We start from the raw sequence: 27078 nt of genomic DNA on the forward strand, positions 1-27078 counted from the left end.
GCCGTTTTAGTTTCCGTTAGATGGCCTTTTAGGCCCGACTATCTCGCTTTTTAAAAACCCAACTTAAACGGTCGTGTGAATCCATTAATAACTCGTATCGTGGTCGAGCTCTATTAAATTGATCGGTGAGAATAAACAAGCCCATCTCTCTGTTGAATTCAAACTCATTTATCAGTCAGTCCATAACATTTTATCCCACATTTTTATTCTCATACACTTGATTTTATACCGGAGAATATCTATAACTCTAATCTACGATAAGCTCCACGTAATACAACAAATAAAATTGGTGTTACTGATGCGACGAAAATTTAAAGCTCGCAAAACAAATTATTAGAGTTGATACTTAATAGATTTTTGAAGGAAAAGTGTCTACAATTATTTCAATTGATCTATTGTTGCCTTCTAGTTATTTTCATTATAATATTTGTTTTTTATTTATTTTCATATGTATTATCTATGTATTTGTATCACTTATAGTTGATAAAAAAACATTTTATATGCTTTCTAGTTTTATAGAATTAGGGTTTGTTAGATATAATCAAGGGATTTAACAGAAAGATGCCTAGGTGAAGGTTTTAAACGCAAGAGAATATAGATGAGGTCCTTTTTAGATATTATGGTAAAGATGCGGCATTATTATCAGATTTTTCCTCAATTCTGTAACGAGGCTTAGCTGTATGGGGGTTGAAAAAATGTCCAAATTAAAAGGCATGGTCCCAACTTTTCAATTTATTGGGGCCAAAGTTTTAAACTCAACGGTGTAAATTAAGCAATTCTTTGGGTTTCCTATGGATATCTGCCTACATTTATAGAGGTCATTTGGTCCCATTCATAGCTTCTGTGCCCACTTGATTCTTAAAGGATATCCACTACTATAGAGTCAAATCTTTCTCATCTTTAGTTTTGTCTAGTCTCTTGTTTAACCAAACACAAATGTATTGCTTTATAAGATTAATATTTGGAGAAAAATAAATTAGTGTACATTTATACAAGAGGAACAAGTTGTTTTTTTTTTTGGATTTTGTGGGTATATAATTAGTGCATAGGTATATGAGAGCAACAACCATCTTTGATTTCCACTAGGCTGAATCCTACATATTACTTGTCGAAAAATAAATAGTTTCCAAGACTATTGTAGACAAACAATCACAATGCATTCCCTATTTGCATGGAAATATATTTGGACAGAAACCATTCCATCAGTCTTATTTAAGAGTGAAACTTATCAACCAAGTGAATATTTTACGCACTGTACTATTTATACTTCCATTTTCGAATGATATATTTTGCATTCTTTTTTTATTTTAAGAATCAACGTGGATTAACTTTTCTTTGTGTCCAAACAATTATAAATGATATGAGCAAATTATGTTAAAGATACTTTAACTGGGACTGACAATGTCATTTGTTGCCAAAAAAACTCACATTGTTTTTTTTTTAGGTCTTATCAGATTTGATTAGCTTAGATAGAAATGCACTTTGTGTTTTAGAGTTTTTTTTTTAAAATCGCTATACTATTTGAGTCAAGTTTAAAATGTGTTATACTGACTAATGCTAGATGGTGGAGCGCATGTGACAGGGCTAATAGATAAACTGTTTTAACCAAAACCAAAGCTCAGACTTCCCACACATTGTAATTTTGTTTTAAAGAAAAACTTAAACTTGGAAGAGAGTGTTTCATTATATTCCCTGTCTAAACTATCACTTGACCACGATTACAATCATGAGGACACAAAGTGATATTGTGAACGTACATAAAACTTCAAATCGACGAATGTGTCTTTATTTAAGCGGTTAAACAAATACGTTGACAAAACACAGAAAAACTTTATTATTATTATCAAATCGAAATAACATACAACATGATCTTATAATAGACGTAGAAGGAAAGTCATTATAGCTTCCTCCTACGTACTATTTTGTTTTATTATTAGAAAAAAAAACGCAAACAACACTCACACATGACACTTAAATCGAAGGAAACCACCACGCTTACATTCTTATTTTATTTAATACGATACGAGTTTAGTAAACTTCAGCAGCTTAATAACGACCGTAGCAGTGGCAATGGTCGTCATGGTCATTTGTTAAATGCACTCCGTGGTGGTGATCATGATCCTCACACTCTCCTCTGCATGACTCGTGGTAAGACTCAGCGCATTTGGCTTCACAGTAGCTTTCCTTGCATGGGTACGCCAATATGGCTTCGCCTAAGTACTTCGTACACGTCGCCTCGCTCTTCGGGATTCCTTATAATTATCCAAAGACACATTCATTTTTTAGATTATATATATGCATGCATATGCATTTTCTGGAAAACATTAGAACCAAAATTACCAGCTGAAATCAACAAGACAACGAGCAAGAGAGTGGTGAAGCAGATGGAACTGAGGGTCTTTGCCATTTTGTAGCTTTTGCTTCTTCTTTCTACACTTATAGCTTATTGCTTTCTTTCTGTTTTCAGAAACTTGGGTGATACTAAATGAATGGGGGGTTGTAGTCTATTTATAACAAAAATATAGTTGACTTCTCACCAGATTAGCGACGTTGTGGTTTCATTTACATCGATTCGGGCCATTCGGCCCAGTTCTTAACTTTCATACTTTGTTTTAAAGTCCATTTGAAAAATTCTTTATCGAACAGCTTTTTGTTATCGAACGCATTTGTATTACGATTTTCTAACTAAAAGCGAGATAGATAACAACGCTATATATGGTAAAAAAACAAGTCATTCTCATATAACATGACACGATAATAATAAGTATATATAGTCTTATGAACATGTATTTATGGATCCTACTATAAAGTTATCTCCTAAAAGGTTCTAGTAATTGTATAATTTTTGAAAATAGTATATTTGTCTATTGCATTTTCAAGTTTGTTAGAGTGAATGTAATGTCATCAAAATATACCATTAACACAATTAACAAAAGGAATGAAATAAATGAAATCGAATAAAATATATATATGCATGCATGACTTTAGTTTCCCTTTAAAATCAAACTACTGAACAGATGATAAACATTGGAGAGCTATATTCCATGAATAATCTTCGAGCATTGGACCTTAATCCACTTGTAGCTCTTTCTCCAAGATGTCTTCATCTTTCCTTCGACTGAATAAATCTTGTACTTCGCCACTCGTCTCTTTCTCTTCATCTCCGGATCGTTCCACCATCCTCCGATTATTACATTTATTAACAGACCCACATATAATGTTAGAAACATTTTAAACTCTATTAAAAATATTGATATACTGTTAAACGCGGATTATGTGTTCATATGTTTGTACATTGTACAACTAGACTCGTCAATGTAAATGTAGCAATAGAATGTTGTCAGAAGATTTGTTGTAGTCTATAAACCATATGATTCTTCTAAAAAAAAAAAAAAATTACCTTTTAACGATGTTGAATGAGAAGAAGCTCTTCTCGGTCTAACGGGCAGGTCTTTGTAAGAGATCTTGCGCCATAGATCCGATGTCATGGGAGATCGGTTGCGTTTTGATTCCCTAACAACGTAAATCCCTCTCACCGGTTTTAAATCGGCAGGATCAACCAATTGGAGGTTCCGATCTCCTTCATACGATTTGTAAGATCGTATTCTAGGAGACTGGAAATCCTCCATCTCAGTATTGTCTCTCTCTTGTTCTACTTTTCCTTTTTATGTTTTATATTCCGATGAATTAATTAGAATATCTATTAGTGTTTGGTTTAAAACCTTGTATTTTGGGAGAGGCTATATGTGGTGGAAAGTCATCCAACAATGAGAAGAAAACGTTACAACAAAATGATCAGAATAGAAAGAAAAATAACTTTCAAACGAACAATAGTTTCTAGAGAAATGCCAATACAAAACATCAACCGTAGTCTTGACCTTAAATAGATATGGACTCCTTTTCTTGCCTAGCTAAGTGACTCTTTTTGTTTATGTTAGGTTTGAATATCATCAAGGGTTTGTTTTGTTGCCATGGTTTTCTTACAGAAATTCTCTAAACAACATCGCGCTCTAAATCGTTTTTTTTTTTGCAACTTAAATCATTTGTTCTGGAAGAAAATATAAAGAATGTTCTTAAAGATTAACATGACAATTAATAGAAAGAGAAAGTGTATTTTAATTTTCTTTTGTTCAATTAACTGAAGAACATGTTTAGGTTATCAACCCTTGCATCTCTCTCTCTCTCTCTCTAAAGCTATTTATAGAGTTACAAAACACAAAACACATGACCAAAAACCATGTCTTTCGACATCTCCCCACTTGGTATGAAGTCCCTCTGAATATCCCAATTGATTTAGAATATTCATTTACTTTCTGAGACAATCCCAAAAAAAAAAACATAAAACATAAAACCAAAATCTAAAACAACAAATAATACAATAGGGATCAGTGTGTTTATTTTTGTTTGTCATATAGTCTTTAGCTCGATTGTTAGCATTAAAAATATTTAGATTTTCAACATGTTTAGTATCAATTTCAATCTGAATAATTTTTTACCAAAAAAAAAATCTGAAAACTCATTTTCTACAAATGCATACTCAATAACTATTTGTGTGTCCATGTCGTTGTAACTTGCAATTGGGCCTTATTCGGTTTTATAATCCATCCAGATTAACTTCTTAGCCCAACGATTAATATCTGAAACGGACTTTAGGCGGGAACGAATCAGTTGCGCGTTTTTTTTTACCTGTGCTCTCCCCAAGTTATCTTACAAATTCGAATTCACACCCCTAATTTTCAAATATTCATTTTTACACCCAAAATATATAATTTTTTTCCTTAATATATAGCGTGGGGCCTCCTCTCTCGTTTGCTTTTCCTGGAAAATTTGATTTTGATCGTCACCAAACCGTCGAAAATCGGCGCGATCGAAGAATGAAAGGAGGAGGAACAACGAGCTGGACGACGACGTCAGTGCGGAGGAGCGGGTACAAGGCGGTGGTTGACGGAGTCGGGGGACGGCGACGAAGAGAGGAAGACATGGTCGAGATCCGCAAAGCCAAGCGAGAGGAGAGCTTGCTCAAGAAGCGTCGCGAGGCTCTTCCTCTTCCTCATTCTCCTCCTCCCTCCGCCGCCGTTTCTCTCGATCAGAATGTTCGGTTTTGCTTATTTAACCTCTCTTAAAACGAGAAACCTGGAGATTGATTGATAGATAGATAGATGCATGCTTCTCGTGTTAGGATTCGTTCGCAATGGATCTTATCTAATTTTCGATCGATTCTCGTGTCTCTAGATCGTGATTGATGAATCATCTGAGTGATCTTATAGCTTTTTGTTAGTGAGATCTGTGACCTCTGAAGGATCTCCAATGCTCTGAAATTTTCAGTATGATTATTTAGTTTTCATCTGAAGTTTGAATCTCTAAGAATTAGTTTTTTGAGTAGGTTCGTATGTTTGGATTGATTATACAGTTGATAAGCCGTATCTGGTCTGACAAGAAGGAGCTGTTGATCGAGGCTACTACTCAGATCAGAACGTTACTTTGTGGTGGTGAGAGATAATCCCATTTAATTTATGAAATAAAGATGAATAAAGCTATAGCAATGTAATTGCTCTTTCTAATGCTATTATACATGTTTTTTTTTTGGTAGAAATGTTTAATGTACATGTTGAAGAAGTTATACAAGCTGGTTTGGTTCCACGCTTTGTGGAGTTCCTTACGTGGGATGACTTTCCCCAGCTTCAGGTTAGCTTTTGATACACATGTTCGTTCAGTCTGGTTTTATCACTAGCTTCACAAGCTCGATTTTTTCTCGTTTTTTTTTTTTGAAGTTTGAAGCGGCTTGGGCTTTAACAAATATTGCATCTGGAACGTCTGAGAATACTGAAGTGGTGATTGACCATGGAGCTGTTGCAATACTAGTGAGACTTCTCAGCTCACCGTACGATGGGGTCCGTGAGCAGGTATGTTATTGTGATGATAGATCATCACGTACTATGCTATGTGGTTACCTAATTCTTATGACTGCTTTGGAGCCTGTGGTTGCCTCTGCAATCGAATAAAAAATAAAAGAAAATGACAAAGATCAGTAAATGTAACTTTAATATATTTTGTTGAGTTTGGTTTTCCTCTCCCAGTTTTCAGTTGTGTCTAAGCTGTATTCTTCTGTATTCTTGGACGATCAGGTTGTGTGGGCATTAGGAAATATTTCTGGAGACTCTCCTAGATGCCGTAATATAGTCCTTGGACATGGCGCTCTACCTTCTTTGTTGTTACAGCTAAACAATGGAGCTAAACTTTCTATGCTTGTAAACGCCGCTTGGACTTTGTCTAATCTTTGTAGAGGGAAGCCACAGCCTCCCTATGATCAGGTAAGTTTTGATCCAACCTGAGTTTTGTTATAACTCCTCTCTCTCTCTCTTGCACTCTCAATATTGTGGCGTGTCATTAATAAATCCATCTTGAAAAACGCTCATGCTTAGGGTTGACTGGCAATTTTTTCTTGATTGGATTTGATGAATGTCGTATTCTTTCAGACATTTCACTTATTTGCTATTGTACATTATATGCCCACAGGTGAGTGCTGCATTACCAGCTCTTGCACAACTCATCCGGTTAGATGACAAGGAACTCTTGGCTTATACGTGCTGGGCGCTGGTGTATCTCTCTGATGGTTCAAATGAAAAAATACAGGCCGTTATTGAAGCCAATGTTTGTGGTCGACTTATTGGTCTTTCGGTGTGAGTTTCAAGACTTTAGCTAACCAATAAAATCCTGAGTCATTATTCTGATGGCTTTGTTTGCTTTCTGAACAGCCATCGTTCACCTTCAGTTGCCACTCCTGCTCTTCGCACCATTGGCATTGTTGTAACTGGAAATGATAGTCAAACTCAGGTAAATATGCAGCTAGAGATATTAATTTTGTATTAGAGCTGATATTTTGCTTACTTCCTTTGTTGAGTATTGTACTATTACTGGTGGCTTTTTCTATTTCGTTTTGAATCAGAACTTTTTTCTTTGTGACTTCCCTAGTATATAATTGATCTTCAAGCGCTCCCATGCTTGCTAAATCTTCTTAGAGGACCCTATAATAAGACCATCAGGAAGGAAGCTTGTTGGGTAGTCTCTAATATCACAGCTGGTTGTCAATCACAGATTCAGGTTGGTCAATATGTAATACCTGAACTTGTCTTTTTAACCGCTTCTAATCAAATATGTTGCTCTCAATGTATGTCTTCAATTCTTTATCTCCTTTGGTAGGCTGTATATGATGCTGATGTATGTCCTGCACTTGTCAATCTGCTCCGGAACTCTGAGTTTGATGTCAAGTATGAAGCTGCTTGGGCGATCTGCAACGCTATAGCTGGAGGCTCTTACAAGCAAATCCTGTACGTAGAAGGAAACTCAATACATCTTCTGACTATTAGTATTTTCTCATTAGATGTTCGGTTGTCCATTCGGAAAGAAAATCTTATTTACAAAATTGAAAACTATATAGCGAACAAGATATATTCAGTAGTCTGGACATAAAGGCATGAAAATAGTCCTAACATCAGGACCAGGCCTTATGTCTTCACTCCATTTGGTTTATTACAAAGTTTTGGTTATATATTTCTCAAGCGTGTGCGGGTCAGTTCTTTCTTTCAAAACCTCACACATGATCCGCTAATGTGTCAGGTTTCTTGTAAAGCAAGACTGCATAAAACCTTTGTGCGATATTCTTACATCCTCGGATACTCAACTCGTCATGATTTGTTTAGAATCACTTGAGAAGATACTGAAGGTGGGAGAAGCTTGCGACACGAGACACGCTGATGGTAATCAATGCACTGAAACAAATGTAAACCCACATGCTCAGCTTATAGAAGACGCCGAGGGACTGGAGAAAATAGAAAGCCTGCAATCTCATGAGAACAGTGACATCTATGAAATGGCGGTGAAGATTTTAGAAACATACTGGTTAGAAGAAGAAGAAGAAGACGAAGTAGAAGAGGAAGATAAAGGAAGACAAGACATTGTGTATTTCCCAGTTGACAACTTTGCAAACATGCCAACACCCTCATGTACTCTCGGTGAGATGTACTGTGGACCTTAAGAGGTACAAGTCCTACCTTTCCGTAAATTCTTAATGCCTTTTTTTTTTTGCTTTCACATCAAGGGCTAAGCACGGATGTAGGTTTCCTATTCAGGGGTGACCATTTTGGTTTAGAACAGAGTCTGGTTTTGTTTTGTGTAGTTTGGGAGGAACTGGTCAAACTCGAGCCGAACAACTTTGATTTGATTTGGCTTAGTTTAGTTTTAGTGCTATTGGTATTTTATATCCGGTTTTACTTGGTTTCGTTTCATATCTTGTTTGGTATTTTTCTGATGAACCAGGACAGGCGGCTTGGCAATCACACACTCAGCTTATTTGTCCATACACTAACAGAGAATCAAGGTTAGAGGTTATTACAATCTTTGAATAGTAATGAAAATATTGGTCTTTGGTAGTTTATATTCTTAAACAAACTGTAATCCGTACAGTTCCTATATGCTGTTTTTTTCTTCATAGATTCTTAAACATTATAGTTAAAATCTTCTTTACATGTAAATAAACCATTATAAAATTAGGTAACATCCAGAAACTTACAAAGACTCAATACAATAGACTAGTGATTACTGTCCTATGTGAACCTCAGGATACATGCTTTGATATAACAGTGCGATAAGAAACTAAAGTATCAGAAAAATCTGTAGCAAAGCAATGGAGCAACAAAGACAACACAATCGAATTTCTCTTCAGACCAATTGGTGCAAAAATGTGGGGTTCCCATCATAAAAGAATGAAAAAATGAGGGTTCAACCTTGTTTCTTGGTTCAGAAGATAATCTCCTTAAGGATTAAGAGAACAAGCATGATGAAACAGAGGATGACAAGAACAGACGCACATTTAACCATGCCTCCACTTCTCTGTGTACGTTCTGCCTGTGGAGATTCACAAAACGAACCCACTTGAACATTTTAGTCATGAAACGTTGAGTGAGAGAGATGGTCATATATAAGAGGTTTACCTTTTGCAGCTGTTTGAGACCATCTTCAACTGTACTAGAAACGTTCTGGATGTTATAGTCAATCCGATCAACTATCGTACCCTGTCCCATCAAGTTTTTCGTTTCAAATTAGTAAGCGACTCAGAAGCTAGACAACAAACAGTTGATAGTGTTATACCTGGTCTATCACAAGCGCAGAAAGATCCTTCATTATCTGAGCGAGCTCGTTTACGGATTCAACAACCTGTAGATTACACAGAACCACAAGGTTATAACAGCAATGAAGAACACTAGGAGTTGCAAACACTAACCTGCTGAATCTCTTTCTCCCTCTCTACAGATATTTCCTCGCTCTTTTTGATCTTGCTCATCTGATGCTCACTAAATAACTGAAATGAAAAATGCATATAGTTACACAACATATATACATAGGAGAAACAAAGGTTGTAGATTGTAATAAAGGACTCATACTATATCATCGAAGTCATCATCTTCTGCTCTAGAACTGCTTCCGTTTAGATTCATCTCTAAATCCCCTCCATCCTGATCATACATCAAACGTCAAAAGCTTCATTTCCCCCCAAAACTGTACAAAGTAACAAGATATGCATACCTCTTTTTGTAGCCTCAAGCGTTTCAAATAAGTAGACTGTTTCTTGCGTAGCTCCATGGAAAGTTGTTGGAGATCAGTTGCAAGAGACCGCTGTTACAGAAAAAACACATCAAGACACAATGTTCAGATACTGACAAAAGAACACGTCAAATTCAAAGCACACCAACCCTACTACCTGCACGTTCTTCCTAACACTCGAATCCTCAGAAGGTCCACCTTTAGAAAGCCTCTGAAGCTGCTTCTCCGATTTCCTCAACAAGAAAGTAACCGCCTGCGTCAAAGACTCGATCTGATGCTGATCCTCTTTACCGTCCCCAAACGAAGGCATCAAAGCTTTAGCATGAGCCTTCCCAAGCTCAGCCATTTTGGTCCTCGCGCGCTGAATGTTCACCGAAATCTCCTCGGAGACATCAACCCAATCCGGTGGTAACCCCACTGTCACTGCTCCTTTACTGTAACAACCAAAGCTTTCAGCTTTAACAACTTACATGCTTATGCAATCACAAAGGTTGAACCTTTAAGAAGGTGTGTACCTTGAGGTCCCTGGATCTTCGGTACTGACTGGAGTGTAGGAGCGTTTGGGATGCAATAGAGATGTGCTCGCCATCTCGATCACCGGGCCTACGCCGGATTTCGATTCCGTCATCGGAGCACGGACGCTCCTCAGAGAGTTTCTGTACTTTCTGAACAAGAGCGTGCGGTTCCGAGTCGCCATATCAGCTCAGGTTTCAATCAAAACCTCTTGAAGAATCTCAGTAACCAAATATAGGATTTTTTCGAGCCTCCTTTTCGGATCCGAAGCTATAGATCTGAACAGGATCGCGGTTTCACTACAGAGAAGAGCAATGAAGGTAGAACGAATTGTGAATAAACGACGGCGGAAGCTTCTCAAAGCTGGTGTAATTGATCAGAGGATCGCCGACGGAATTAAACTTCTCCGACGAGACAGTAAGCTCCACAAATTTTTAATTTCTGATAGTTTAGAACGTTTTTAATAAGTAGGATTTAGTAAAAAGGAAAGTTAATTACACATATATATAATTTTGGGCTTAGTTCGAAAAAACTGAATCTTAATGGGCCTCAATCACGATATTGTGAGCCCATTAAGATGTTAACCTTTTGTTTCTCCCTCTGTTTTTAATTCGACTCAGAAACTAGTCTTCTTCTCATATTCATAAGCAGCATATGAAGGAATTTATTATAATCAGAGCCAGTTGTGAGGTTTTGACTCGCAAAAAAATTAAATACTGGAAGACTGGTGGGGGTTGCGCGAACGCAAACCCCCCTGCCACAAATAATGACGTAGGCTCTTCCACTTGGGAAGACCTTAGGCTAAGCACCCTTCCGGTATGTGCAATGGAAGTCACTAGCCTAGGCCACTCGTCTTCTTGATCACGAGTCGACCCCGTCCAGGTAAGTGATTTGCTACTTCACAGGAGCTTCCTATTTATACCCAGTTTCCACAGGCTCCTCCTTCTCTCGTAACCGATGTGGGATGCTTTTGATAAATCAGACTTTACGCCGTTCTTATTCCCTTAATACGCACAGAGTGCCGTTTTTAGGATTCCTTTTCTAAACGGCGTGTCGGTTAGGCTTGGTAAATACGCGAAACGGCTAGACTTTTGTTCCCAGTTTGGAACTCTTTTGTGGGCTGGGTATCCTTGGTGGCCCAAAAGCTATCACTAGTACAATGTCATTAATTTTGGTATTAGGCCTACATTTAAATTATGAATAGAAAATACTGGGTAAAGCCATAGCTAGCCTAATAGAGAGTTGAAACACTATTTTAGGTGGATGCCTAAAGCAATAATCAACATGGTCCATGAGTGATGTAAATCTCTATGCGGCTTATAATTGAAATTCAATTTACTATGAAGTTATGTAGAGGACAACTATGTTTGTGTAGAAACGTAATATAGGAAAGGATGTCACGGTGAGAACAGTTAATACCAGGGGCGGAGGCAGCTTAGTGGGTGGGGGGAAGGGAGGGGTCAGCTGACCCCACTTCTTTTTTGTAAAAAAAAAAAATTTAGATAAAATTTGTATCAATTTTGTATTGACCCTATTTAAAAAATAAATTTGACCCCACAAAAATAATTACAAAACATTATTTCTTTAACACGCAGAGAGTGCCGTTTTTAGTGCTCTGCTTTTTAGACGACGTGTCGGACGGGATCAACAAACGCGCGAACCGGCAAGACATTTGATTAGATTCTTTAGTGGGCCGCGCTCTTTTTGGACTTAATTTAAGCATTTGACTAAAATTGTATGAAGGTTCGTACCCCAGCTGATTAGCTTAATAGTGGAATAATAAAATCATTTTTTTCTCTTAATAATGAATCGCCCCCCACTTTTATCATATACAAATGGCTAAAAATTAAGGTTCAATATCTGAACAAAAGAGTTAAAAGAAAAATCATTTTCTAACAAATCTAAACAATTAAAGCTCAGTGGAGCCCTAACCTCAACCAATGGGGTTGTCTTGTGTCCAGAATCATCTTAACTACATCTTCTACAAATGAATCAAAACAAGAAGAGCAACACCCTTTCATCAGGCTGCTGCTGCTGCTGTTGTTGTTGTTACCACTGCTGCTCCCAGGTCTCATATCATCGTGAGGACACGTCACTGACGGCGGGACAAAGTGGACTTCACTGCTCTTGTGTTCCAGTCCACAAGCTGCCAGTATCGTGTGTATTGAGCACGTGGAAATCTCCTCAAACGTGGCGTGACCTGTACAAGACAGTGGAAATGGTACCCAAGAAAACTACCATCAGAAGGCAGATAAGAGTATTAATCAACATTACAATCCAAAGGGTGGAGTTATGTAAACAATAAATTAATCTTAGAGAGAGTTAACGAGTTGAAGATTTATGCCTAAAGCCATTATCAACATTTTCAATGACTAAAGATTATTAAACTTTGGTTAAACCAAGAGCTTGAAGAGGGGATTGGATTATGCGTACCTAAGTTGATTTGACGAGACAAGTTCTGGAGATGGGCTTTAACTCTTTGTTGCAGTCGTTCTCCTCCCGTCAAAGACATTGTGTTTGGCATGTAGCTGCGTGGATGTTGTTGATTACCAAACAAAGGATCACCCTGAGCCAATCCATAATGCAGTTCTAAATCAATAGGTCGATCACCACGGAATGTATTACTAGAGAAACGTCTCGCTGCTTCATCGCTTCCAAAATGATCTAACTTCGGAGACAAAAGCTCAGGTTCATTGTGCAATCTCTCCTCAGAGATTGTATACAACGACATCCCTGTTTCTAGGGTCGCTACATGTTGAGGCGGTTCTCTTTCTCTGCCATCACTCGAGTTAGCAATCATCGATGATCCACCAGTTCTACTACTCCCCATATTAACAAGCCTATCACTGTTGATAATATTTTGTATGTGTCTATGAAGCGTCCTTCTTCTCGACAACGTGGTTGCTCCCCCTAAGCCGGAAGGAGAAGAGCCTTGAACATCACCATTCCTTGAAGAGAAAAGGTAATCTCCACTGGAAAAAGGTGTACGTGGGGATACTAGCGAAGACGGATCTTGATATTGCCCTGAAACAACAAGAGGCGATGGTCTACTGTAAAAGCCAGTCACCCTTTGTGGCTCGGATGTAGCATGCATCTGGAAGATAGCTGTTCCAAGTGCAACAGGTCTACAAGCATCACAGTACCAGTTTCCTTCAGGCACTTCCCTCCCGAGTCCAACACAGTACGTATGAGCAGATGAATCACAAAGATCACAAAGCAGCATAAGCCCATCGTCTTCACCTTGGTGACACTCCGAGCATATTATATTTTCGTATGGATCGAGATAACTCCTCAGCTCTTCCTCAGTGGGTTGATAGACCTGATCACGTTCAGGTACACGTATCACGACTTCTCTCAAATCAACACCATGTGTGGATCTTGCAGGCTTACTAATTGTTCTGAACCGCTGCTTACACAGAGGGCATCGAGATTCTACTTTTGACCACTCCATAATGCAAGTGAAACAAAAGTAATGAGTACAACAGTCCAGTGTTCCTTTTAATCTCCTCATGTCTTCCTTAGACAGACAAATCCCACAAACGTTTTTCATCACTATCTCTACCTTCTTTTCACTTTTCTTCACAGGTGATTTACGAAGCTGAGGGTGGACCGTAGCTTTTCGTGTAGATGACACGTGTTTCACGTTACTTCTCAATAGACTACTGACTTCCCTTACCTGCTCTCTTTCCTCCTCTGAGATTGTGTACTCGTAATCAGACTCTCCAGAGGAGGCAATGTCTGAATCTGATTGTAAAGTACACCGACGCCTTGGTCTTAATGATCTCGCCCTCTTTCTTGCAGGTAGGCAGTCATTTACAAAATCACCATCATCATCATCAACTCCTTCCTTTGCGTTCTTCCCTCGTCTCTTCCTTCCACTTGCAACATTTCTTCTTTTACGCCCTCCTCCTCTAGATCTCTGCTTCCGCTTGTTTCTCTTACAAACCTTGAGCGTTTCTTCCTCCTCATCTTCCTCATCTAGTGAGACATCTTCCTCATCCGCGGTAAACTCTTCGTCCCCATCCTCATCCTCATCATAATCTCCATCATCTTCCTTCTCCTTCTCCTGTGACACATTCTCCTGCTCCTCCAACGCCATCTCTTCCTTTTCACAGCTCACATCTTCCTCTTCTGGATAGTCTCCATCTTCATCTTCCACCTCATAGAAAACTCTCCTCCTCTTACCAAAACCAATCTCTTTCACACTCTCCCTCTCATCCTCCTCAGCATCATCAAGATCCTCATCTTCTTCCTTATCAGAAACAACAACAACAACCTGCTCCACCTTTCTCGACCTGCATCCCGTGATCTTCCGATTGCCACGTGGACCGGTCTTCACTTTCGGCCACTCAACGCTCCTCAGCACAACCTCCTCCTCCTCCACCTCCACCTCATCCTCCTCCACAGCACAACCATCAAAAGAATCCTCATTCAGATCATCACCTTCAGATTCATCTTCGTCTGATATCACATAATCCTCATCTAAGCCCTTTTCCTTAGATCTAACTCTTCTCTTTAAATTGTTTCTCTTCCCCATTTACTCTCTCTCTCTCTCTCTCTCTCTCTCTCTCTGGATTAGGTTAATCTAAAATCTAAACCCCTAAGCTCATCAACCTAAACCTTCTCAACGCCAATTCTCCAGCTCCCTAACACCAGATCTGCAAATTAACTGTAAATTAAAATAAATATATTAAAAGCTCTTGATTTGATTCCAATTTTAGAAAAATTCTACTGTTACCCGATATTACTAAATGCTATTTAATTCGGATCAAGAAAAATTAAATGAATCCCCCAATCTCCAGAGAGAGACACAATGAACAACGAGAAATAGCAATTTTAATAACAAAACAAAATTTGCAATCGTTCATAGACACAGAGGCAAAGAATAACAAACCTCTCACGATGAATTGGAATATTTTTCCCACTAATTTTGTGAAATCGTGATCCTTTTCCCCGCCTTATTTGCCTCTCTATTTACAATTTTTTTTTTTTTTACGAATTGTTTTTGGTTGAGAAAAATTGGGGAAAAGGGTGTTTTGATTGGTTTGTTGAGAAGGAGATGGGAAGCTCTCTCTCTCTCGTATCTGTAATTGCGGGATTAGGCTCGTGGCCGCATCTGGTGGCACTTGGAGTTGTTATTGGGCTTTTTTAATAATTAGCATGATTGGGCTGAGCACGTGAGGCAGCTCTACTCTGTGGTTGAGCGTATTGAATGTTTTGTATCGGGCGGTTATAATTTGTCTCTAGATTTCTAACAGTGGAATCGACGGTAATGATCAATTATAAAGTAGTTGACAGAAATGAAAGATTTATTAAGTTATTATTTTGAGCAGATTTTGTTTGCAAGTTTCATATAAATAAACTTAGCATTTAGATTATCTTCCATATGATACTTAGAGAAACTTAATCCCTCTAATGTATTATTACATTTAAAAAAAAATGAAATATTTTAGTTGAAAATTTAATTATAATTATACTATATTTTAAAATAAATAAAGTAAAATTATTATTTTATTATGGACTACATTTTTTTTTACTCTATTGTAGAGTAGAGAATAAAATGAAACTCGAAAATAATTTACGCTAAAGTTTATTTTGGAATAGAAAATAAAGTGAGGATTATAAATGTTTATTTTTGGATTAGAATGTTCTCTTACCATGATAAAAGAAATACAGCAGTATAATCTGGAAGAAAACCAGAACATCTCCTTGTTTTTTAGTTGATTGCTGTCAGCTGAAACAACCGGTTTATAAAGTGTGGTGATGGATTTTCCATAACATGTATCGATTGAGACTGCATGTATTCGCGAGGAAATAGTATAGTTTGCTAGTCGCTAGAAGCAGAATCTAAAGTTTATAGAACAAAACAAAACAAATAGCTTTGGCCAAATGAAGAAAGAATAACTTTGGCTTGAGAAAAGAGTAATAAACCAAGGTAAAACATTAAAGTTTGAATATGTTCCTACAGTTCCCAAAGAGGCAAAGAACATTTCTTCACCAACAATCAATACCTAACTAAACCTCCAATTTTTGTTTTCTTCTATATATATGCCTCCACTCTTTCCTTTGCTCTTCTCCTCTTGTTAACCTAAACCCAAAATCCTAAAACCGGTTATCACAAAATGGGCATGACCGCACTTCTCTTTGTTACAACGCTTATGTTTGTTCACGCGTTTTCATCCCAAACACAACTTTTCAAGCCTTACAAAGAAGAAAACGTCCAGTCTCTAGTCGCGAAGGCGTGCCAGTTCATCGATGCTCACGACTCATGCGTCTCCAACATCCGTACGCACATCCAAGAATCGGGTCACGGGTTAACCCCTCACTCGGTTCTAACCGCTGCGGTCAAGGAAGCACACGACAAAGCCAAGCTTGCGATGCAAGGAATCCCAACGGTCACGACGTTATCCTTCCGTTCACGTGAACAAATCGCTATCGAGGATTGCAAAGAGCTTGTAGGCTTCTCCGTGTCTGAGCTAGCATGGTCGATGCTCGAGATGAACAAACTCCACGGAGGAGGAGGAATCGACGGTGACTCTCACGACGCAGCTTCAGCAGGAGGCAACCTCAAGACATGGCTAAGTGCGGCCATGAGTAACCAAGACACGTGTATCGAAGGGTTTGAAGGAACGGAGAGAAAGTACGAGGAGATGATCAAAGGTAGCTTGAGACAAGTCACTCAGCTCGTGAGCAATGTCCTAGACATGTACACGCAGCTCAATGCCTTGCCTTTCAAGCCATCTAGGAACGAGAGCTCCGTATCAAGCCCTGAGTGGCTCTCGGAGACCGACGAGAGCCTCATGACGCGGCTCGACCCTAGCGCGATGCATCCAGACGCTGTCGTGTCGGCGGATGGGAAAGGGAAGTATCGGACGATTAATGAAGCCATCAACGAGGCTCCGAATCATAGCACGAAGAGATATGTTATATACGTGAAGAAGGGTTTGTATAGAGAGAATATTGATATGAAGAAGAAGAAGACAAACATTATGCTTGTCGGTGACGGTATTGGACAGACGATTATTACCGGTGACAGAAATTTCTTGCAGGGTCTTACTACTTTCCGAACTGCAACCGTTGGTTAGTATTAGTAATTTAATAATTGGTTAATTATTAGTTAATTTATTGATCAGCCTTTTTATACTTTTCTCACTTTTTTCTTTTGGGGTTTTGGGAGTGTCTGAAAATCAGAAAGCATAGATGCTTTCTGCAATCTGCAGGCTTTCAAGTTTTATAGCATTTTTTGTCTTACAATTCATTCCTTTCTTGTGTTAGAAGTATCTATTATCTCTAATTTATTAGTTTCAGTTAGTTAAAGTTAATTAACTGATTAGTCTTTTATTAACTTTTTGTTCTTTTCTCTCTTTTTGGTTTTGGTCAAATTTTGTTTATTTAGTTTTTCAGAAATCAGAACTAAGCATATATTCTTTTGCTTTCTGCAAACTGAAGACTTTCAAGCTTTTTACATTCTCTTCTTATAATCCATTCCTTTCTTGTGTTACAAGAGACTGCTTATTCAATAAAAAATTGCTGTTTATTAAAATTAGTTTGATTAACCCTTAATTTGGTTTTGATCAGCTGTTTCTGGAAGAGGATTCATAGCAAGGGACATAACTCTCAGAAACACGGCCGGGCCACATAACCGACAAGCTGTTGCATTAAGGGTCGATTCCGACCAATCAGCCTTCTTCCGATGTAGCATGGAAGGTTACCAAGACACTCTCTACGCCCATTCCCTCCGTCAGTTCTACAGAGAATGTGAAATTTATGGTACAATCGATTTCATATTTGGAAACGGCGCCGCGGTACTACAGAACTGTAAAATCTATACCAGGGTTCCATTACCGCTCCAAAAGGTAACCATAACCGCACAAGGGAGAAAAAGCCCTAACCAGAACACAGGGTTTGTGATCATGAACAGTTACGTGTTAGCCACACAACCTACTTATCTTGGCCGGCCATGGAAACTTTACTCAAGGACGGTTTACATGAACACTTACATGAGCCAGCTGGTCCAGCCCAGAGGCTGGCTTGAGTGGTTTGGTAACTTTGCTTTGGACACTTTGTGGTATGGGGAATATAATAATATTGGACCCGGTTGGCGGGCATCTGGTCGGGTTAAATGGCCCGGTTATCATATTATGGACAAACGGATTGCGATGTCCTTCACAGTTGGATCGTTTATTGACGGTCGGAGGTGGCTTCCGGCAACAGGTGTCACGTTCACGGCTGGCCTAGCTAATTAATTAAATTAAAACTTTAGTATGATTTTATGACTATGCTACTATTTTTCATACGCGGTTTATCATCCATTTAAGCCCTGGTTCTAGCTGATCATATCATGAATATATAGTTTCTGCTATGTGTATGTTTTTATTAATAGCCTATGTCTGATTATACAATTATGTAAAGCACCCTTTAATTCTTTACATATGCACAAATAGATAGAATAGCAGCAAATAACATCTTTCTTTCTTTTTTGTAAATTAATTCTTTACATCTTATTTGAATAGTTTTAGCTAATTTGAAATGGTTGTAATATATGGTATCCCACTAACTCAAATGAGATATTCAGTCACGAGTATCCACCTACACAAACGAATCACTTCAAATCTTAGGTCTTACCTTCGGAATAAAGAAATGAATTTACCATTCTGTTGTTGACAGCCATATCTTTAAAAATCATGTATTGTTGTTTGCACGTTTAAAAATATGTCAACAAAAAATTAGAAACTGAGAGATTAGATGGATCATGCATGTATAAATTAATACACATTAAAACATATTGAAGTAAACTTGTAACATCTACACTTTTTAGTAGCCATGGCTCAAAATAGTATTCTGTTCACGGCCATCTCTTTGCTTCTTTTCTCTATCTTTTCTCATTGTCAAGCCCTAACTTCCTTGGAAGCTCTTTGTGAATCCACTCCTCACCCGCCCGTCTGTAAATCCGTTCTACCAGTCGGGTCACCCGGTTCAGTTTCAGGATTTGCCAGTATTGTCATCCTAAAGTCTCTAGAAGCTTCTAAACACCTTCTCGCCTCCTTCGACCAGCATCATCCCACATCAGGACCCCTTGATGATTGCCAATTACTAGCCGGTCTGACCGTTGACCAGCTCACACGTGTGAACGTCATCAAGGAGACCGTTCTTGGAACCTCCGAGGTCAACGATCTCCTCACGTTGCTTAGCGCCGCTCTTACCAACTACGAGACGTGCCTAGGCTCGTTTCATGATGTCACCGGAGAGTCGTCCGAGAATTTTGTTAAGGACCGCCATGATATCCTCACACGTGTTTCGGACGGAATAAAGCTGATTAGCGTTTCTCTTGCCTTGTCCAAGGAGGCTTGGCCGATAGCATCTGATGCTTCAGCGACAAAGCCACCACCGAGGATTCTTACGGAGGACGAGAAAAAGTCTTCGTTGCCAGAAGTTTCGTATGTGAAGGTGACGGAACGTGAGAGAATGGTTTACGAGAGAGTTAAAGTTTTGGGACGAAAGCTTCTTCAGGTTTCATTTCTATCAACCAATCGTATAAACTTTACATTTTTCTTAGATTCTGTAACATAATAGGGGTTGTGGAAAAGAAATGAAAGTAATTTCGTAGTGGTATTATAAAATTATCGTAAATAATCAAAATTTATAGATTACTTTTTTAAAAATATTTTAGTATTTTGTAATTCTTTTAATTCTAAAACTGAAACGGGAAGCCAAAATTATTAATGTAGTTTTTAATGTAACCATTTGGACTAATATATCAAACATATATGCACTGCTTTTGATAAACCTTAAGTGATGGACTTCTTATTTACTATTAATTTAGCCAGTATTTGTTTGTGCATATACCTTTTTAATTAAAGTGTTAATGTTATGTATTTTACAGTCTTCTCCTGGAGGCAATGGTGGTCTAAAGGTGGCCAAGACAGTGGTCGTTAACCCTAACGGAATCAATGGTGATGCCTATAAAACCATTAATGACGCTATAGCTGCTGCGCCAACGAAGGCAGAATCCGAAAACGGATACTTTGTGATTTACGTCGTGGCTGGAGTTTACGAAGAGTACGTCACGGTCCCTAGCAATAAATCGTACGTGATGATCATTGGTGACGGCATTGACAAAACAATCATCACCGGAAATAGAAACGTGGTTGATGGTTCCACCACTTTTGCTTCTGCTACACTAGGTAAGTCATCAGTAAACCAGATATCATCTAAAATAGTAAAAGAAAATGTAAAACATTTGAAAACTGATGTAGAATATTATGTAGTTAAGTTTTAAAAATTTAGCTAGCGAATGTAAACAGCGTTTTAAGTTATTAGAAATCGAGACTTGGATGTCACGTCACATATCCATCAGTAGATAAAATACATGGACTAATTTTGATGTTATTGTATTCAGCTGTTATCGGAAGAGGCTTCACGGCGGCGAACATAACCGTGAGAAACACAGCCGGCCCTACCAAACACCAAGCTGTTGCTGTCCGAAACAGTGCTGACATGTCAGCATTTTACAAATGTAGCTTCGAGGGCTACCAAGACACGCTCTACGTCCACTCACTTAGACAATTTTACAGAGAATGCGACATCTACGGAACGGTAGATTTTATATTTGGAAACGCAGCAACGGTTCTTCAGAACTGCAACCTCATTCCTAGATTACCACTTCAAGGACAATTCAATGCCATAACTGCTCAAGGCAGGAGCGATCCAAACCAGAACACCGGGATTTCGATACAAAATTGTAGAATAACACCGAGTGCTGAATTGGTTTCAAGTAATTTCTCGGTTAAGACGTATTTAGGTAGGCCGTGGAAGGAGTACTCAAGGACGGTTTACTTGCAAAATTTCATGGATGGGTTTATTGATGCTAAGGGATGGAATGAATGGATGGGTGATTTCGCTTTACAGACTTTGTATTATGCGGAGTTCATGAATACCGGACCAGGTTCAGAAACAGCTAACCGGGTTAATTGGCCCGGTTATCATGTGATCAATGAAACTGAAGCTGTTTGGTTCACTGTCTCAAACTTTATTGTCGGAGACTACTGGTTGCCGAGCATGGGAGTTCCCTATGCCGGTGGGTTGATGTAATCTCGATTGATTTCTGGTCATTCAAACCATATATTAATCTTATCAAAGTTTCCAAGAAAATTATTTTTTGTTGTTTTGTTTGTACAAGAAACATTTATTTACACATATTATTCTACACATATATATAATAGGTTTAATATATATAAGTATTTGATCAGTGTTTTCTTTCTTCTTAAACCATAATTTATTTGATGTAGAAAACATAATTTCTTTAGTTATAAATTTATAATGTACCCAAAAATGTTTTAAATTATCATATTTATTCTAGAATATAAACATAAAAGGTATTACTTCAAATAAAAACAAATTTGGAAATGATGTTAAAAGTGGATTAAGCAATGGCAAAAAACTCCATACTAATATCTGTAGGAAACTGTATTTTTCTCTAAGAAAATAGAATGTATGTCAGTTAGTAGTTATTAAACACGATTAAGACACTGGTTATTCAGATTTTAGAGGAAAAAGTAGAACAAACAAAAAATGAAGTTTTGAATTCCCTAAAATAAGACTAATTAATTTCTCACTAGCCAATTTTCCCGCCAAGCCTCATAAAACAGAGCAAGTAGAGTAACGAACTCTTAATTTGTCCGCCTTGACAACTATGAACAGATGCTCACTCCTAAGGAAGCTACTTAACCTTCGAAAGAGTCCATAAAAACTCACAATCTCGTTTTCTCAGAACAAACGGAACAGCTCTTTAACTTAAAAAAAAACAAACAGTATGTCGTACGGGTACGACGATGATTCCAAGAGAAAGAAGAGGTATGTTATTATCTCAATCTCCTCAGTTCTTCTAATCTCCATGGTCGTCGCCGTTACCGTCGGTGTCAACCTCAACAAGCACGATGGTAAAGGTGACTCTGAAAGTAACGGGCAGATAACGGCTTCAGTCAAGGCCGTCAAGGACATATGTGCACCAACGGATTACAAAAAGACTTGTGAATATAGTCTCATCAAGAACGGGAATAACACGACCGACCCGATGGAGTTGGTTAAGACAGCGTTCAGTGTTACGATGAAGCAGATCACCGACGCGGCTAAGAAGTCTCAGACGATTATCGATCTTCAGAAGGATCCGAGGACGAGGATGGCGCTTGATCAGTGCAAGGAGCTGATGGATTACGCGTTGGGAGAGCTTAGTAACTCCTTTGAGGAGCTAGGGAAGCTTGAGTTCCACAAGCTCGACGAGGTTTTGATCAATCTGAGGATTTGGCTCAGCGCGGCGATAAGCCACGAGGAAACTTGCCTTGAAGGGTTTCAAGGCACGCAAGGGAATGCTGGAGAGACCATGAAGAAAGCCTTGAAGACGGCTATCGAGTTGACACACAACGGGCTAGCGATCATCAGCGAAATGTCGAATTTCGTGGGGCAAATTGATATTCCTGGGCTGAACAGCTGCCGGCTTTTGGCCCAGGAAATTCCCTCGTGGGTGAACCAGCGAGGGCGTAGGCTCTTGCAGGCTGCTTCCGAGTACTCCGACGCAAAGCCTGATATTGTTGTGGCTCAGGACGGGAGCGGTCAGTATGCAACGATCAACGACGCGTTGAAGCACGTTCCAAAGAAGAAGAACACGACTTTTGTAGTTCACATTAAGGCTGGAATCTACAAGGAGTACGTTCAAGTCAACAAGAGCATGACTCATCTCGTGTTCATCGGCGATGGTCCCGAGAAAACCATCATTTCCGGTAGCAAAAATTACAAGGACGGTATCACTACCTACCGTACCGCCACTGTTGGTAAGATATATATTCAGTGTTCTATAAATCGATTTACACATCCTAATCAATAATTTCTTATAAAGCGTCTAGTTACAGTATAACTATTTTTTGAACATTGTATATATATATGATTATTTGTACTTAGAAGTCATATAATGTTAATGCTAATGCAGCCATCGTTGGAGACTACTTCATTGCCAAGAACATAGGGTTTGTAAACACTGCCGGGGCAATCAAACATCAAGCTGTTGCAATAAGGGTTCAATCAGATGAGTCCATATTTTTCAACTGTAGATTCGATGGTTACCAAGACACGCTCTACGCTCACTCCCACCGTCAGTTTTACCGTGATTGTACCATCTCAGGCACCATTGATTTCCTCTTTGGAGACGCGGCTGCTGTTTTCCAGAACTGCACTTTGTTGGTGAGGAAGCCACTTCCGAACCAGGCATGTCCGATCACAGCTCACGGTCGCAAAGACGTGAGGGAATCAACAGGATTTGTGTTCCAAGGTTGCACGATTGCCGGCGAACCGGATTACTTGGCAGTCAAGGAAACTAGCAAAGCCTATCTTGGAAGGCCATGGAAAGAGTATTCAAGGACTATTATCATGAACACTTTCATACCAGATTTTATCCAGCCACAAGGATGGCAACCATGGCTTGGAAACTTCGGCCTCGACACATTGTTCTACTCTGAAGTACAGAACACAGGACCTGGAGCAGCCCTTGCAAACCGGGTTACTTGGCCCGGTATTAAGACACTGAGCAACGAAGAGATCCTTAAGTTCACACCGGATCAGTACATTCAAGGTGATGTTTGGGTTCATGGCAAAGGTGTACCGTACACTCCTGGCCTCTTGGCTGCTAACCCTAATGCTGCAACCACAATCCCCAGCAACTCAGCTGCTCCAGGTTTCTCCTCCTTCACGGATACAAGTGGTGCTGGCTCAGTTTCTCCAGCAGCTTCCCCGCAAGGGTCTATTAAGATGGTTTCAAAGTCTAACTAGAAAGATCGATTAAGATGCCATATAATGTGCTTATTTCCTACTCTAATTCAAGACAATCTGGAAACAAAAAAACATTTGCACAAACTTGAGGAATTCAGCATTATTGATCTACCAAATTGTTGAGATTAAACTCATGTTTGATATCACAGTATTTTAAAGATGTTGTGTATAAATCTTAATTATAACAATGATTATGTAGAAATAGTTTAGATAAATTAATTTTCTTTTACTTATGTATCCTAAACGAAATTAAAACCTGCAAATCGAATTGGAGATAATAGCTTATTTATTTTGTATGAAACACAATGTTTAAGAAAAATATACACTTATTTTCGCTGATACAAATCGTAAAAGTGCTATGCAAAAAAGTAATATAGAGGTCACTCAATGTTATTCAGAATGTGATTCATTAAATTCATTTCACCATATCACATACTCCTCCATACATGATACATTTATCAATTTATGAATCAGGACAAGATTATGAAAATAGAAATTCATAAATTATTACTATAACGTAACTTGCACCCCCCATGCATGAAGGCATAAATAGTGAAACCAAATTGCTTTCACCAAAAAATAAGTTATGATTATCTTTCTTTCATAGAAGAAAGATGACATTTTCAGGAAACAGAAGTAGTTACACCTAACTTCATTTACTTCTGCTGCATTCACTTCATTTCCGCACTTTCATCTTTGTTTTTTTCGCACTTTCATCTTTTACTCATCTCATTGCTAGAATTCAAATACATGATCCGGTCAACCTCCCTCCAGATGTTCTCCACTTTATATTTTTCTCGATGATCTATCTGATTCTTATTCAATTCTAACAATCCAACTAGTGGTGGAATTAGATAAAATCACCAAACGAAAGACTTGTTATCTCCACTTTAAACCTGGTCTCTAAGATGCAGTGATCAAATCAGCGGAAAAGAAAAGAGCATATATTTTCTTACAAAATGTGTCAGACAGTAAGTGTCCGTCCTTGCATTCTTCGAATTCTACGCTAGCTTTTTCAAAAGAAAAATCCATAAATTTCGACATATTAATCAAATTAAGCTGATGAGTAGATCTGAAAAAAAACCAACATTTAATTTGGATACACAATTTACTCTATTCTAGGTTGATATAGAAAATATTTTATTTTGGGTTAACATACAAATTGTGGCAAATAAAGGAAAGTGGCTTCTGCAAGGCAGTTTTGCATGCACGCCTAGTCTCAACCACCTACATCTCTACGCTTTACTTCTCTCTTTCACCAATTGGGAAGGACTCTTCTTTTGAGAAGCTCAACATTATAACATGTCTCCTTTCTTTAGTATTTTTTCAGACAAATTTTAAATTGTTTTCAATTATACACATGAATTTCGATAATCTTGAGGAGAAAAGGTTATTTAATTATCTTTTATTTTCATTTGTAATGACTTTTGACATTGGTAAGTATACAGCTAGGTAGACTAACTGGAATATAATGTGTCACTCAATTGTTGTAGTTTTGATTTTATTATTTAAAATAGTATTTACCTCACAGATTTCAAGTAATCTCAAGACATGCAATCAATCGTGTAAATACTAATTTATACAGGCTTTTCAACTTGTCACAGTTAATATATAAGCATATTTCAATGGCACTGCAATCTAAAAAAAGTAGGTAAAAGAGTTTAGCAACAGAACTAAAGTAATTTCATTTAAGTTCTCTATTTATATCACAACAAAAACTACTCTCCTACACATTCATGGATCCAACAAAAAATAGAGGAGAAATGGAGGGAATCGATCATAGGATGGTGAGCGTCAATGGCATCACGATGCACATTGCCGAGAAAGGTCCCAAAGAAGGAACCGTGGTGCTTCTCCTCCACGGATTCCCTGATCTCTGGTACACTTGGCGTCACCAGATCACTGCGTTATCATCTCTAGGTCACCGAGCCGTAGCTCCAGACCTCCGAGGCTACGGAGAGTCTGACTCGCCGGAGTGTTTCTCAGAGTACACGTGTCTTCACCTCGTGGGTGACCTCGTGGCTCTTATTGACAGTGTTTCTGGAGATCAAGAGAAGGTGTTTCTGGTGGGTCATGACTGGGGGGCTATTGTCGGATGGTATCTCTGTTTGTTCCGACCGGAGAAGATTAAGGGTTTTGTGTGTTTGAGTGTGCCTTATAAGCCAAGAAACCCTAAGGTCAAGCCTGTTGAAGGGTTTAAGGCTGTGTTTGGAGATGATTACTACATTTGTAGATTTCAGGTTTCATAATAGATTCCACCATTAATTATTACACCATTCAGTTCACATAGTTTAGTTGTATCCAACTGTTTTTTAATTTATTTTAGCGTTGTGAATTTGCAGGAACCAGGGAAGGCTGAGAGAGAGATTGCATGTGCAGATCCAAGAAGAGTTCTGAAGAACATCTTCATAGGGAGGGAACTCGGCCCACCGATTCTACCTAAGGATAACCCCTTTGGAGCAAACCCTAACCCTAACTGCGAACAAGTTAAACTTCCTGAATGGTTTTCAAAGGAAGATCTCGACTACTACGTCTCCAAATTCAAGAAGACAGGATTTACCGGTGGACTTAACTACTACAGAGCCATGGATCTGTAAGTTCTTCACATGAAGTTCTGTTTTAAAGCCTTTTGGAGTTAGATTTTTAATCAGTTCTTGGATGATGCTAGGACATGGGAACTCACTGCACCATGGACCGGGGCAAAGATTCAAGTTCCGGTGAAGTTCATGACCGGTGATTTGGACATGGTTTACACCACGCCGGGGGTTAAAGAGTACATTCACGGTGGTGGATTTGCTGCAGATGTTCCAAATCTTCAGGAGGTAGTTGTGATTGAAGATGCTGGTCACTTTGCCAACCAAGAGAAACCTCAAGAGGTCACTGCTCACATCAATGACTTCTTTACCAAGCTTCAGGACAACTACAAAAGCTTTTAGGGTTCTTGGTGAAGTCTGTTTTATTGACTCTCAAATAACAATCTCGTTCTTGCAAATGTTGTACTTCGATCGAACAGATTATGAATAAGATATAAATTGCAGGATTTGGTGCTACTGAAGAAGAGAATAGTCTGGAAAATGTAGTAAACTTAAATATTGTCTGAAGGAAGCAAATGCAAAGCGCCACTATTCTATAAGCTGTGCAAGTGTT

General features: G+C 38.6%; 9 protein-coding genes and 1 non-coding gene across 14 annotated transcripts; 5 read left to right on the plus strand and 5 right to left on the minus strand.

Moving 5' to 3' along the window:
• Positions 1–1810: 1810 nt before the first annotated feature.
• LOC111213579 (defensin-like protein 205) lies at positions 1811–2502 on the minus strand. The gene is made up of 2 exons (XM_022715374.2): positions 2341–2502; positions 1811–2252 (listed from the first exon to the last, which is right to left on the minus strand). Exons 1-2 carry the CDS (start codon positions 2405–2407, stop codon positions 2047–2049), a joined length of 273 nt encoding a protein of 90 aa, XP_022571095.1. The 5' UTR covers positions 2408–2502; the 3' UTR covers positions 1811–2046.
• Positions 2503–2892: 390 nt separating this feature from the next.
• LOC111213575 lies at positions 2893–3682 on the minus strand. Its single transcript, XM_022715369.2, has 2 exons — positions 3401–3682; positions 2893–3181 (listed from the first exon to the last, which is right to left on the minus strand). Exons 1-2 carry the CDS (start codon positions 3627–3629, stop codon positions 3036–3038), a joined length of 375 nt encoding a protein of 124 aa, XP_022571090.1. The 5' UTR covers positions 3630–3682; the 3' UTR covers positions 2893–3035.
• A 1080-nt stretch (positions 3683–4762) lies between these two features.
• LOC111213577 (importin subunit alpha-7) lies at positions 4763–8754 on the plus strand. 4 transcript variants are annotated; one of them, XR_007339597.1, is made up of 12 exons: positions 4763–5093; positions 5411–5489; positions 5591–5685; positions 5772–5903; positions 6126–6311; positions 6517–6680; positions 6756–6834; positions 6973–7101; positions 7201–7328; positions 7618–8038; positions 8322–8377; positions 8619–8754. XR_007339597.1 is itself a non-coding variant. In XM_022715372.2 (11 exons), the coding sequence occupies exons 1-10, from the start codon at positions 4875–4877 to the stop codon at positions 8033–8035; spliced, it is 1629 nt and encodes a 542-aa protein (XP_022571093.1). In that variant the 5' UTR covers positions 4764–4874; the 3' UTR covers positions 8036–8038; positions 8322–8576. The 4 variants fall into 4 exon arrangements, 2 of the variants coding, with proteins under 2 accessions (XP_022571093.1, XP_022571092.1); XR_007339596.1 differs by having other exon boundaries at positions 4767–5093; positions 8317–8377; XM_022715372.2 differs by lacking the exon at positions 8619–8754 and having other exon boundaries at positions 4764–5093; positions 8322–8576.
• Positions 8528–11011, minus strand: LOC111213578 (syntaxin-43-like). The gene is made up of 8 exons (XM_022715373.2): positions 10116–11011; positions 9758–10034; positions 9583–9672; positions 9441–9512; positions 9281–9358; positions 9148–9213; positions 8991–9071; positions 8528–8904 (listed from the first exon to the last, which is right to left on the minus strand). Exons 1-8 carry the CDS (start codon positions 10295–10297, stop codon positions 8797–8799), a joined length of 954 nt encoding a protein of 317 aa, XP_022571094.1. The 5' UTR covers positions 10298–11011; the 3' UTR covers positions 8528–8796.
• On the minus strand, positions 10841–11003 carry LOC125609761. Its single transcript, XR_007339908.1, has one exon. It is a non-coding gene; the product is annotated as a U1 spliceosomal RNA (small nuclear RNA).
• An 879-nt stretch (positions 11012–11890) lies between the features above and the next one.
• Positions 11891–15224, minus strand: LOC106399105. 2 transcript variants are annotated; one of them, XM_022703609.2, is made up of 3 exons: positions 15008–15224; positions 12547–14771; positions 11891–12313 (listed from the first exon to the last, which is right to left on the minus strand). In XM_022703609.2, exons 2-3 carry the CDS (start codon positions 14648–14650, stop codon positions 12030–12032), a joined length of 2388 nt encoding a protein of 795 aa, XP_022559330.2. In that variant the 5' UTR covers positions 14651–14771; positions 15008–15224; the 3' UTR covers positions 11891–12029. The 2 variants fall into 2 exon arrangements, with proteins under 2 accessions (XP_022559330.2, XP_048636086.1); XM_048780129.1 differs by having other exon boundaries at positions 12547–14782; positions 15008–15218.
• A 780-nt stretch (positions 15225–16004) lies between these two features.
• On the plus strand, positions 16005–18542 carry LOC106397148 (putative pectinesterase/pectinesterase inhibitor 22). The gene is made up of 2 exons (XM_013837712.3): positions 16005–17193; positions 17692–18542. Exons 1-2 carry the CDS (start codon positions 16236–16238, stop codon positions 18357–18359), a joined length of 1626 nt encoding a protein of 541 aa, XP_013693166.3. The 5' UTR covers positions 16005–16235; the 3' UTR covers positions 18360–18542.
• Positions 18543–18684: 142 nt separating this feature from the next.
• On the plus strand, positions 18685–21371 carry LOC125609125 (pectinesterase-like). Its single transcript, XM_048780130.1, has 3 exons — positions 18685–19623; positions 19997–20297; positions 20513–21371. The coding sequence occupies exons 1-3, from the start codon at positions 18937–18939 to the stop codon at positions 21202–21204; spliced, it is 1680 nt and encodes a 559-aa protein (XP_048636087.1). The 5' UTR covers positions 18685–18936; the 3' UTR covers positions 21205–21371.
• Positions 21372–21512: 141 nt separating this feature from the next.
• Positions 21513–26125, plus strand: LOC125609126 (probable pectinesterase/pectinesterase inhibitor 21). Its single transcript, XM_048780131.1, has 2 exons — positions 21513–22940; positions 23096–26125. The coding sequence occupies exons 1-2, from the start codon at positions 21926–21928 to the stop codon at positions 23929–23931; spliced, it is 1851 nt and encodes a 616-aa protein (XP_048636088.1). The 5' UTR covers positions 21513–21925; the 3' UTR covers positions 23932–26125.
• LOC125609128 (epoxide hydrolase A-like) lies at positions 25586–26971 on the plus strand. The gene is made up of 3 exons (XM_048780133.1): positions 25586–26171; positions 26274–26524; positions 26600–26971. The coding sequence occupies exons 1-3, from the start codon at positions 25668–25670 to the stop codon at positions 26865–26867; spliced, it is 1023 nt and encodes a 340-aa protein (XP_048636090.1). The 5' UTR covers positions 25586–25667; the 3' UTR covers positions 26868–26971.
• Positions 26972–27078: the final 107 nt, after the last annotated feature.

Source organism: Brassica napus, chromosome A5 (assembly GCF_020379485.1).
Source record: "Brassica napus cultivar Da-Ae chromosome A5, Da-Ae, whole genome shotgun sequence".
Taxonomy (NCBI): domain Eukaryota; kingdom Viridiplantae; phylum Streptophyta; class Magnoliopsida; order Brassicales; family Brassicaceae; genus Brassica; species Brassica napus.

What these genes read in the sequence shown, in the direction of transcription:
- LOC111213579 (XM_022715374.2), bottom strand. Translation starts at nt 2,407, where the DNA reads ATGGCAAAGACCCTCAGTTCCATCTGCTTCACCACTCTCTTGCTCGTT. An exon ending in TGTCTTGTTGATTTCAGCTG is followed by an intron (nt 2,253 to 2,340) that starts GTAATTTTGGTT and finishes GATAATTATAAG; the next exon opens with GAATCCCGAAGAGCGAGGCG.
- LOC111213575 (XM_022715369.2), bottom strand. Translation starts at nt 3,629, where the DNA reads ATGGAGGATTTCCAGTCTCCTAGAATACGATCTTACAAATCGTATGAA. An exon ending in TCATTCAACATCGTTAAAAG is followed by an intron (nt 3,182 to 3,400) that starts GTAATTTTTTTT and finishes TAATAATCGGAG; the next exon opens with GATGGTGGAACGATCCGGAG.
- LOC111213577 (XM_022715372.2), top strand. Translation starts at nt 4,875, where the DNA reads ATGAAAGGAGGAGGAACAACGAGCTGGACGACGACGTCAGTGCGGAGG. An exon ending in CCGTTTCTCTCGATCAGAAT is followed by an intron (nt 5,094 to 5,410) that starts GTTCGGTTTTGC and finishes TTGATTATACAG; the next exon opens with TTGATAAGCCGTATCTGGTC. An exon ending in CACAGCCTCCCTATGATCAG is followed by an intron (nt 6,312 to 6,516) that starts GTAAGTTTTGAT and finishes ATATGCCCACAG; the next exon opens with GTGAGTGCTGCATTACCAGC.
- LOC111213578 (XM_022715373.2), bottom strand. Translation starts at nt 10,297, where the DNA reads ATGGCGACTCGGAACCGCACGCTCTTGTTCAGAAAGTACAGAAACTCT. An exon ending in GAAGATCCAGGGACCTCAAG is followed by an intron (nt 10,035 to 10,115) that starts GTACACACCTTC and finishes TGGTTGTTACAG; the next exon opens with TAAAGGAGCAGTGACAGTGG. An exon ending in GTCTCAAACAGCTGCAAAAG is followed by an intron (nt 8,905 to 8,990) that starts GTAAACCTCTTA and finishes GAATCTCCACAG; the next exon opens with GCAGAACGTACACAGAGAAG.
- LOC106399105 (XM_022703609.2), bottom strand. Translation starts at nt 14,650, where the DNA reads ATGGGGAAGAGAAACAATTTAAAGAGAAGAGTTAGATCTAAGGAAAAG. An exon ending in GTCTCGTCAAATCAACTTAG is followed by an intron (nt 12,314 to 12,546) that starts GTACGCATAATC and finishes TGTCTTGTACAG; the next exon opens with GTCACGCCACGTTTGAGGAG.
- LOC106397148 (XM_013837712.3), top strand. Translation starts at nt 16,236, where the DNA reads ATGGGCATGACCGCACTTCTCTTTGTTACAACGCTTATGTTTGTTCAC. An exon ending in TTTCCGAACTGCAACCGTTG is followed by an intron (nt 17,194 to 17,691) that starts GTTAGTATTAGT and finishes GGTTTTGATCAG; the next exon opens with CTGTTTCTGGAAGAGGATTC.
- LOC125609125 (XM_048780130.1), top strand. Translation starts at nt 18,937, where the DNA reads ATGGCTCAAAATAGTATTCTGTTCACGGCCATCTCTTTGCTTCTTTTC. An exon ending in TGGGACGAAAGCTTCTTCAG is followed by an intron (nt 19,624 to 19,996) that starts GTTTCATTTCTA and finishes TGTATTTTACAG; the next exon opens with TCTTCTCCTGGAGGCAATGG. An exon ending in TTTTGCTTCTGCTACACTAG is followed by an intron (nt 20,298 to 20,512) that starts GTAAGTCATCAG and finishes TATTGTATTCAG; the next exon opens with CTGTTATCGGAAGAGGCTTC.
- LOC125609126 (XM_048780131.1), top strand. Translation starts at nt 21,926, where the DNA reads ATGTCGTACGGGTACGACGATGATTCCAAGAGAAAGAAGAGGTATGTT. An exon ending in CTACCGTACCGCCACTGTTG is followed by an intron (nt 22,941 to 23,095) that starts GTAAGATATATA and finishes ATGCTAATGCAG; the next exon opens with CCATCGTTGGAGACTACTTC.
- LOC125609128 (XM_048780133.1), top strand. Translation starts at nt 25,668, where the DNA reads ATGGATCCAACAAAAAATAGAGGAGAAATGGAGGGAATCGATCATAGG. An exon ending in ACTACATTTGTAGATTTCAG is followed by an intron (nt 26,172 to 26,273) that starts GTTTCATAATAG and finishes GTGAATTTGCAG; the next exon opens with GAACCAGGGAAGGCTGAGAG. An exon ending in TACTACAGAGCCATGGATCT is followed by an intron (nt 26,525 to 26,599) that starts GTAAGTTCTTCA and finishes GGATGATGCTAG; the next exon opens with GACATGGGAACTCACTGCAC.